The 11,304-nt window shown below is 32.7% G+C and overlaps 1 protein-coding gene across 1 annotated transcript in view; it reads right to left on the reverse strand.

The window, feature by feature from the left end:
* Positions 1–657: 657 nt before the first annotated feature.
* LOC139424801 (uncharacterized) overlaps positions 658–11,304 on the reverse strand; it is a gene marked incomplete at its 5' end in the record, with an annotated part of 13,486 nt that continues 2,839 nt past the window's right edge. Inside the window, 1 exon segment of the mRNA XM_016067055.4 lies at positions 658–5,857. Coding sequence (XP_015922541.2) covers positions 3,733–5,857 — 2,125 coding nt within the window. The 3' untranslated portion in view covers positions 658–3,732.

The raw sequence follows: 11,304 nt of genomic DNA on the forward strand, positions 1-11,304 counted from the left end.
TTAGAAAGAAAAATATATTCGATGAATATCTTAAGAATTTAAAAGTTTAATATGTTACTTAAATGAATAGAGTCAAACCCAATTATAAAAATAATTGTTAAATACTATACAAATTTTATTAATACTATTCAATTAACAAATCACAATCTAAACATATAAACTACTACAAATAACATACTGAATTCACAATTGAAAATAGAATATTAATTTCTATAATTAAATAATCTCAACTATGAATAATGAAACAGACTTTCAAAGACTATGACATAAAGATTTAAAAATTCTGCATAGAAAAATAATCATTTTTTATAAGAGTTTATGTGAAAAACATTTAACTTTCTGGTATCACATTAAATTTAATTTATTTAAAATTAAGCAAATTTTATAGTACCTATTATTGAACAATTGTATTGGTCAAATAATTGTAATAGATGTTAGAATTATTTAACTCGAATCTCAATAACTGATTACTGTCACTGAAAATTTAAAAATTCTGAATTTAAAAATTCTGAATTAAAATTTCTGTATAGAAAAATAATTATTCTTTTTTTAAGAGTAGATGAGAAAAACATTTAACTTTCTGGTATCATATTAAATTTAATTTATTAAAATCAAGTTAATTTTATAGTATTTATTATTAAACAATTATATTGGTGATTTTTAGTTTTTTTTATTATTTGTTGTCCTCTAGCTGCTTCTGATTTTTTTTTCAGTTTCTTCTAGAGCCGAAAGTAATAGGCATCTTGCAAATGCCAACCCTGTCCTATAGGGTTGTTAGCAGGATTGGGGTTTTGGACGTCATAAATTGGTTTTGGACAGGGCATTAGTGTTTTATTATCTTAATGTGTCCAAAACCTTGAACATTGGTAAAAAGTAAAAATTCTATACGTGTAACCATTGTACACATAACAATTACACATATTAATAAATATTTGATACTTTTTATACAACTTGCTCTAACTTATTAAAGGAAAATATAATATAATAGAAAAATATTCATAAGTTTTGAAGCTCCACAATTCAATGAACTACAAAAGTGAATACCTTATCCTTTAAACATGCTTCTAATACTGATAAATTATGATTTGACATAAGTGTAAATAATGCAATATTAAAAATAATAATAAAATTTTTTAATAAAACCCAAACTTGTCTTCATTGAGTTCCTTGTTCAAAAATTAATAGCTATTTTTTTTTAAAACTGTGACATAATTTGAGTGAATAGAAGTTGGACAGTTTAAACCGTGGACTAATCCATTCTGTCCTAAACCTTGCCAACTCTGGTTAGGAAAGTAATTTCATTTTTTCCGAACTGAGGACATAATTGTATTTTTTTAAAGCCAACTTCACACTTAAATCACATAATCATTATATATTTTGACAGCTGATACACCAAAATTTGATTGTGAAAAAAGTTGATTAATTTTAAGCAGCAGTTTTTGGTTCGTATCCTTTCAAATATGGAAAAAGAAAATCTGCATTTACAGCAAATTTTACTATTCAAAAAGGTAAAAATGCTGCTAAAGAAAGAAAAAATTCTTTGATGTGTATGGACAGACAGGACGTATTGATAGAAAGCCAGAGCCAAAACTGGTTATTATTTTATTTTATAACCGTTGTTGAACAGTCGACCCAGTTTTGGGTTTATGACCACTAAAATTCAACTTCATAGCCCTGTAATTTTGAAATCAACCCAGAAGACAAGGGAAGTCTTGGATCAAGTATTGGGAGAAATTCGCTTTTGTGGAGGACTTTTCGATGGAATTAGCCAGCATTTGTGTTACATAGTGAGGAAAACCTCCCTTGGTTAGCCTGACGAAAAGGGGATTTTGAGCCATGATCTGTCTACCACGGAGGATATTTTACGTCAGCACTGGGATCGGTGAGGAATTTGAATCAACCAGCCATCACCGCGATTAGAACCTGGTTCACCTCACTCGGAGATGAGCGATCTATCCTCTGAGAAACCATGGCTGGACCGAAATTTTTTGCAAAATTTTGAGCAGAGAATTTTTTATGTTAATGTTGAAACACATTCTGGAAGGCCACATAAAGCTAATGAAGACACAATAGAGGCATATAACTCGAATAACAATTCCTAAAATCGCTGTGAGAATAAATTTATCAAACCCGACAATTAATGACCATTTGATACGCCGAGATTTTGCTTCAAAGTTTGACAGATGAGCTCCTTATGCTTTTACAGAAAGAAATCTGCATCATCACGTTTTCTGTAATTTTACTTCTAAAGCAAGAAAATTATCCTTGTCGGCCATGTGGCCGAGAGGTCAGCGTGCCTGACTATTAAGCCAGTGGATGAGGGTTCGAATCCCAATCAGGGCATGGATGTTCCCTTCTCTGTGTGTTGTTCTCTGTTATGTGACGAGTGAATGTGGATTCACAGCTGCCCACTAGGTAACATTAAATGAGCAACACTTTCGGCATCTTCCGAAATGAAAGTTCAGAAAAAAAAACATCCTTCTTTTCAGGGGCATCATTGGTGGAAAGGATAGTCTGCAATAATGATAAACGCAAGAAATCATGGAGTAAGAAAGATGAACCGGTTTAAAGCATTTCAAAACTATGATGAAAAAATTATACTATTGGATGGGATTTTAAAGGAATCTTATTATTATTATTTAGCTTAAACCAGACAAACCAGAGATCAATTTTGAAATGCACTGTCATCAGTTGAATGATTTTGTAAGATGGGATTTTTAAAGGAATCATTTTATTTTTAATTTCGCTTCAACTGGACGACCTAGAGATCAATTTTGAAATGCAGTATCAGCTGAATGATTCACTTAAACAGAAAAGGCCCGAAGTTATAAAATAAAATAGGGTGAAGTGTTTTAACAAGATAATAAGGGACCTCGCACAAGCCTAGGAAACTAACCAAAAGCTTTTACAGCTTGGACGGGATATGCTGCCAGATCCACTACGTTCTCCAGATCTGGCACCTTCTGATTATTTGTTTCAGTCATTAGAAAATGTTTCAGGTCGTGTAATCTTTATTTTAAATGAGGTTAAAAATCGTCTGGATCAGTTTTTTTTGTCAGCAAAGAACCAAAAATTTAAGAGTGAGGAGGAACAAAAATTTTATGACTGTGGAATCGTGCCACTGCCAAAAAGATGGTATAAGATATTGGACCAGAATGGACAATATATAATGCAATAAAATATTTATTCACTATTAGAAAATTGTGTATCATTTTAGTAATATAAGAATGAAACTACTTTCCAAGCAACCCATAATATGAAAAATTAAATAAAACGTATGAAAAGCATAATATCCCTTTCAGACATTCTAAAGCAGGGCTGCCACTCATATGTGTAAAAAAAAAATCCCTATGTTTTCCTTTTTCATATCATACACGATATATTAATAGGAAACACACTAACACTGCCTGACTATATTTAGTCCAGCTATACTAGTTTTAATTGCTAGAAAATCTTAAAGATATAAGGAGCAGCTTAACATACTTAAAACAAACAATGCTATAGTAAATAAAATAGTTTAGTATAGCTGAAATATCATCCTTTATTATCCCATAGATTGTGCTTTGAGTGGTTTACTTTTAAAAAACAAAAATAAGAAACAAAATTTCCTATACTTTCACAGTTTGGAAGGAAAAAGTTAAAATTCCTCCCATAATCCCTGTTATTTTAAGTGATTTTTAAATTTCCAATATTTTCCTATTCTCCCTGTGAAGTGGCAACCCTGTAAAGGAATTAATGGCAGCCAAATAATAGATTTGTTGAACCTGGGTAACAAATATCACAAGTCATGTTGCTACACCCAACGTGCGCTAAAACATTTTTGTCGGCTATCGCACAAACAATTTTTCTTGAATTTTTTAAACCATTAACATTACTTGCAAATAACAAATCTTTTTTTAGCCAAGCTCGCAAAGGACTATCAGATTTATACGGGAAAGTTGATCTCGAAGCTAGCTCTGGTTGAGGTTTATTGTTGCTCGATAAGTTTGAGATTGAAGAGCAGCTAGACTGGTGAGAAGATAAGCGTGAGCTTCTTCTCACTGAAATAAGATTTACAGATAAGTTATTTTCTTTGTCGGGCAGCACAGATGGTGCAGAAAGTGCATCAGCATCAGAACTAAAACATTGATGTTTCGAAGGTCTCGAATCATCCTTCTGCAACGTTTGAGAAGAACACCAATTTTGTATTTCTACACAGCTTAGTCTCTTCAAACGCACAACAGGCAAAGCCAAAATTTTGGGATCTTTGGAAATATCGTTGGGACATTCTAAATTTCCCGACAAATGAAAGTTGTGCTGCAAGTTCGTAAAGAGGGAGGAATTCACCCTTTGGTTTTTGAGAGATAATTTATGCGAACAAGACACGTTCTGGGACATGGAGTTCTGATACTGCACGTGGGTCAAAGACATGTCAGAGGTGCACGTCGACATGCCATCCAAATTCTCGTCAGTCGTGTGAAAACTACCGGGTGAGGAAGTGGCCCTCAACATGGTCCTGCTTGAATCATTCAAAGAACCACTATCGTGGGTCTTAACAGATGATGGAGATGACAATGGACTGTTAATATGGTTTACAGAACCACTATCACAGGTTACAAAACTGCAGAGTGAAGAGGTAACATCTGTTGGCTTGCCCAAAGGTATAGTACTAGCAAAACTATCAGTAGTAGGAGTATTGATATTGTTTGACAGTGAAAGACTACTGTTTGGAATATCTGCAATCCAATTACAAATTCTAGATGACCAATCATGCTCCGTTAAAGGCAGAGTTACAATAGAGGGTTGGGTGATAGCCTTACTGGATTTGGATCTCTGTGTTTTATCAAAAGTAGTTCGACTTGAAAGCGAAAGATCACCAATTGTTTCGGTAGTAGCTGAGCTCTCGCTGCAGAATTCCATGCTTTTTAAACAGTCAATCAAGTTGCTCTTGCATGGACTTTTTAACATGCCATCAAGCTCAGTTGAATGGCTAATATTCACATCTGAAATGGAGTGATAGGATTTACTTATATCCAACTCACTTTCGGCTGGTCGCTTTTGCTCAACATTCTGAGAAGAATGCAATCCATTTTCCATTGCGCCACTTTTAGGAGAGTCTACATCTGTAAATAAATTATCGTTCGGAGGGATTGTATTGTTCAGGGTTACACTATATCTTCTCTGAGCTTCTCTTAGCCTAGCCCTTAGGTCACACTGAGATAGCAATATATTGTGATGGGTGGTCACTGATAGTCTTTCCATTCCTACGACAAATTGGTCATAAGCAAGCTCAGCGGCGAATGCTTCGGATAAATGGGCAAACTTGATTACCCCTTCAGGGTGCGCGAAACCATCTTTGTCTTCAGCAACAAAAACAGACAAAACAGTTCCAAATGGAGAAAACAGATCTCTCAGGTATTGGGCTAGAACAGCAGGCTCTCTGCATCGATTCAGATCTGTGACATACAACAGCTGGTGCTGCGGCCTTCTGTCCCCTAACCTTAAAATTAGCTTCTCAAATAATTTAAAATCAAAAAGTAAATCTTGCACAATAGTTGCACAAACACAGCGTTTCATTACTTTAGTTTGAGACACTCGTTGCACGAGGCTTTTTGCGTCGTGGACATTTGCACACACCACAACGGCTCTTCGGCAATGAACACGATGAGAATCCACCATCATCCGCTTGTGAAGGATGCTTTTATCCGAAGCCAATCCTAGGTCTTCCCACAATTTTGCTTCAGGAGTAATATCATCTAGCAGTTCTATAAGAACATGTTTAGAAAAATCATATGTTTTAGATTGGTTGCTAAGAAGATCTCCTGCTTGTGGCTCATAGACATTAATTCCATTTAATGGCAACAATGGTTCTTCCAATCTATAAAATAAAAAATGCAAGATTATGTAATTACTCACTACAACTAAGTCCTATCGGTACCTGTTTTGCACCAACTACTTTTGTCAGAGTACCAAAAGGTTTATGTATTTATAATATGTGGTTTGGCCCAAGCAAATTATTAGTTAAACCCCAAGTTAGTTCTTTTCTGTGATTCATTATTAATTTATTATTTTCTGGCAAACCACAGCCTAGTTCAGTGATTCTCAACCACTGTGCCACGGCACTTTTGTGTGCCGCCAAATTCTTCAAATGTGCCGCCAAATATTAGAAATGATACAATAAAAATTATAATGCTTTTTTCATTACAAGTAAAGTTTAAACTAAAGAAAAGTGTATAGATATATAATATTATATATATACTTTTTATAATTTTTCCAAGCTTTAACCGCGTGAACATCTCTTTGTGGGCGATTGTCTTGTCTCTGACAATCTTAAAATAAGAAGGAAGTGTTTAAAATGTATATAACACACAATTTTAAAAAATGTTGAAATTAGTAGGAAATTTAATGACTATTAAAATTATTTATTAACAAAGGCTAAAACAAACTGAATACTAACTTCCAAGCGAAAATTAAAGCTAATCATTAAAGTAAGCTGTGCAATTAATAGTTTTAAAAACAAATTAACAAAGTATAACTAGCAAAAAAAACAATAAGCTAATAATTAATAATTAGCAAAAAACTAACTTACAAGAAATCACAAAAAATAATAATTAATGTAAAAAAACTAACAGTTAATAACTATGGAAAGCAAGCTAACAATTAATAACTAGCAAAAATAAAACTGTTATTAACTAATAAAAAATTAGTCGAAAGAAGTAATTAATCCCTTAATAAATGTGCTTTTGTAGTACATATTATTTCATTTCACATTCAAAATTATTGTCACAAACTATTTAACATAGCGTATTATAGGTAAGTAAACAACTTTTAAACTAATTTTTTTCATTGTGTGCCGTCAAATTTCGAAATTGTAAAAAGTGTGCCGCCACAAAAAAAAGGTTGAGAATCACTGGCCTAGTTGCACCGAACAATGGTTTTGGTGCAGTACTACTGGTTCTTCCTCATATTTTCAACAGTCTATTAAAAATAACACTAGGTTTCTTAAACTTTTGCAGTCATAATTTATATGCTTATTATTATCATTCTACAATATTGTTTGCTGCTATGAAAGAAATTTTAATGGGAGTTATTTTTAATAAAGGATAATATAATGAAGTATATAAAGCTTTCTCTTTAGAAGTTATCAATTTATATTGTACTAATGCTAAGCCTAAAAGTATGATTTTAATAATTTCATATTAAGTAAATTTGAAAAATTGTTTTTAACTTTTTACATCCATTAATTAATAGATCATTTACAGTACAGACAGGAATGCATATAAGAAAATACTAGCAAATAATGATGGTTATAAAAAAGTTCAAATGACAAAAATATAAATGGTTATTTAAGCAAAATAGGCACATATATGAAAATTAATTAAGCATTCATAATAAATAAAGTAATTTTCAATGTAAACAATAACAAAAAATGAGCATTTAACACTATTTAATTATTTATGCTATAACATGCAAAGAATGAAATTCTAGTCTTGCAGTTTTCAGTTTTTATATCAAATGGGATAATGCATCAGCATGGATCAATTTCATACCAGGTCAATGTTTCACGGTTATTTTAAAATTTCGTGCAGCAAAAGCCCATCATTGCAAATGATTGAAGAGCTTATTGTAGTGAATCTACCACTACAAAAATACAATTCCAATTCACTAGTATACAAGACGCGTTAACTTCATTCTATGCTGGGATACCTTTTCATAGATAAAGGCTGACATTGTTGATGCGACTAGCCCCACATTGGTGACCCAGGCACGATGTGTATACGCCTACCTTGACAGAAACTCCCACTTCAATTTGAACACGCCTATTAAGATGGATGGTCGACATTGAATAGTTGACTTGCTACTTGTGATTATGACATTATGCACCTCATCGCGCTGTTGCTACTCAGTCTCGATCACGTTGGCCTGCATACACTCGACTGGTAATTCAAACCTTTTAAGATTCTACACTATATGGCAAATGTCTCTCTTTCAATGGTAGAGTATTTTTGATGGGCAGGAGTAAGTGTTTGGCTGCATACCTGCCAACATTGGAGAAATAAAATAAAAGAGATTTTACTAACTGACCCAATTTTGGGTTTACGACTACTGATGTTCAACTCCAAAGCCCTGTAATTTTGAACCAGGGTTGGCAAGGTTTAGGACAGAATGGATTAATCCACGGTTTAAAACCCTGGTTTAAACTGTCCAAAACCCTTTTACTCAAATTATGTCACAATTTTATCTGAACAATATTTAAAAGGTAAAATAAACATAGAACTAATAACCCTATAGATAATTAAATCTACAAGAGAATATTTGCTTATAAAAGTATAATGTTTTATTAATATTATATGACTCTTCAATTTAAACATTAAACAAAGGAAGATTAATCAGTAATCAGGTCCTCTCATTCAATAGTACATAACTGAAGTTTGACCTTGCCATACAGGTTAAGCTATTAGGGACTAAGTGCATGGTTAGTCATAAGCAAGTTTATTTATCTATAGTACTATTCAAGAATTTTTTTTATTTCATTCATGTTCGATTCTTTTAGCATAGTGGTGATACATCTCCAGTGTCAGTAACTGAAACTGATGTTACGCCCTTCAAAACTGTTAATACATTTGTCAGTTATTTTGCATTTCCAATTCAAACTAATATATTTCTATTTAAAATTTTTTTCTTTTAAATAGATGTCTTTTTTATCATCCTGTGGTGCAGAAATTATAACATTTTTTTAAAAAAATATTGTGAAAAATAAAAGGTTAGTTTTTAAACAAATTTAGTATTTTTAAAAAAAAAATATTATTTCTTAATATTGCATTATTTATCCTTATGCAAAAACATTATTTGTAAGTGTTAAAAGCATATTTATATTTAAAGGATTAGGTATTCACTTTTGTTGTTCAATGAATTGTGGAGCTTCAAAAATTATAAACCTTTTTCTATTATATTATTTTCCTTTAATAACTTAAAGTAAATTGTATAAAAAATATCAAATATTTATTGATACATATAATTATAATGTGTGCAATGGTTACATCTATAGAATTTTTACCTTTTACCAAAGTTCAAGGTTTTGGACACTTTAAGACAGTTTTATACAGTTTAAGACAGTAAAACCCACGTTTCCTGTCCAAAACCAGTTTAGGACGTCCAAAACCCCAACCCTGTTTTGAACCCTATCCAGAAAACAAGGGAACTCCTGGACCAAGTATTGAGAGAAAGTTTGCTCTCGTGAAGGACTATTTAATGGAACTAACCCGCATTTGAGTTACATGGAGAGGAAAACCCGCCACGGTTAGGCCGACGACAAAGAGACTCTATCCTGTGATCCGTCTACCACTGAGGATATTTTATGGCAGCCCCATGGTCGGTGCAAGTTGGATGCGGAATTTGTATCGATCAGTCATCGCTGGGATTCAACCCTGGGTTCACCTCATTGGAAGGCAAATGCTCTATCGCTTGACAAGGATCTGTCTCGGCCAAATTTACTACCGTTTAGCGGTACCTTCATAAATTCAACTTTAGGAAAAACGGTAGCTTCACAAATACTTTTTCTTAAAATTTTATTATTGTATCCCATAGGAAAGGATAAATCGATATTTTTGTGTTGATTTCTTAATATAATTTTTAATTTTCACAAATTATGTCTAAATTTTCCCAAAATAGGTATCACTCAGAAAAACCCAGACAGACCCCTGCAAGAGCCATCACGGCTCGACTTAAACAATTAACACTCAGCATACTGCAGTCTTGCGGTAGCACCATCTGTTGAGGAATAAGAAAAGTATTTTTGCCATCAGCAGATATTTTATCACCAAATCTTTTTTTTTTTTTTTTTTGTTAAAAGAAATTTCTTCCACAAATCACAGAAATTTGAGAATATACAGGTAAACAGGAGATAGTCGTAAAATACGTGAGTCTTTCTTAAAAAAAAAACAGCAAACTTGGCAGGTATGTGGCTGGCATATGCTACAGGGTGTATTTTGCCATCACACTTTTGTGATGGCAAAATACACTCTGCCACTTTTTTGATAAGCATGCAGTCGCACCAACCTGGGATTAATAGGAATGGATCACAAACGGCTTACCTGCTACGGGAGAGTAAAGATACAGAACTTCGATTAAAGCTTTATTTCAACACATTAAATGTTTTATCATAGATCTCTGTCCAAGGAATAGTGCCTGGAACCGTCTTCTTAGGTGAGTTCTGTTAAAGGAGTGCAGGACAAGAGAATCTAGGACTGGGCCCTATACACTTCTGAAATTCTTGCGTCGAAATAGAAGTGAAATTCGTTCCTTGATCGCTTGTAATATTATTGGGAATGCCAGTTCCTGAGAATACTGAGAGTAAAGCATAAGTAGCTCTAGCCGACAGTAATTTATTTCGGTGGAATCGCTTCCGGCCATCATGTATTCAGATCAACTAAACAAAGTATATATTTGTGGTCTTTGCTGGAAGGTAAGTCAGTTGGACCTATCATATCAATATTAACAGCCTGAAAAGGAAGTGCAGGACGAATTACAGGAGTTAAAAGTAAACTATTACTAATTTTCCTTAATTGACATCTTTACAGGTTTGGACAAACTTTGTAATATCTTTCACCAATAAAAGCTATAATCTTCTCTTTAGTTTTCTTCACATAGAAAATCGAGCAATCAATTAAAATTACAGTATCATCATAAACAGCCATGCTTATTTAGTATTATGTTTTATGTATCTGGCAACAACTCTTTCGATTGATTCCAATTTTTGTTTTGCATTCAGTAAAAAATTAGGGGTCTGTCCAGGGCAAATTTACTACCAATTAACGGTTATCTTCACAAATTCATTGTCGATCAAACGGTACTTTCACAAATTCAACTTTAAGAAAAACAGTAGTTTCACAAAATACTTTTTTAAAAAAAGCAAATTTTAAAATTTTCCTCCATGCCTTTTAAAACTTTGTGGTACAATTGTCTTTTTTTATTATGAGTTAGCAGTTGTAAATGATTGCATGCGATGAATTTATGCCTGAATATATATCAGGGTGCGTAGTCAAATCTTTGAATCAAAAATAAGCACTTTCTAAAAACTTTTTAAGCACTTTACAAAAATTTTCAAGCACTCAAAAAATTCATATTCAATCAATGATATTATTGAAAAACAAAAACTTTTTATAAACAGTTTTAGCGTTAAAAAAAAAAAAAAAAGAAAGGGTCTATATTACCAGCTTGATAAACACATGTATTCTCTAAAGTCTGTAAATAGAAATCATTCAAAGACATTTCATTAATGTCACGCACATATAAAGAAATAGCAGCAGTATACAACTTTTCATT

This window comes from Parasteatoda tepidariorum, chromosome 1, assembly GCF_043381705.1.
Source record: "Parasteatoda tepidariorum isolate YZ-2023 chromosome 1, CAS_Ptep_4.0, whole genome shotgun sequence".
NCBI classification, from domain to species: domain Eukaryota; kingdom Metazoa; phylum Arthropoda; class Arachnida; order Araneae; family Theridiidae; genus Parasteatoda; species Parasteatoda tepidariorum.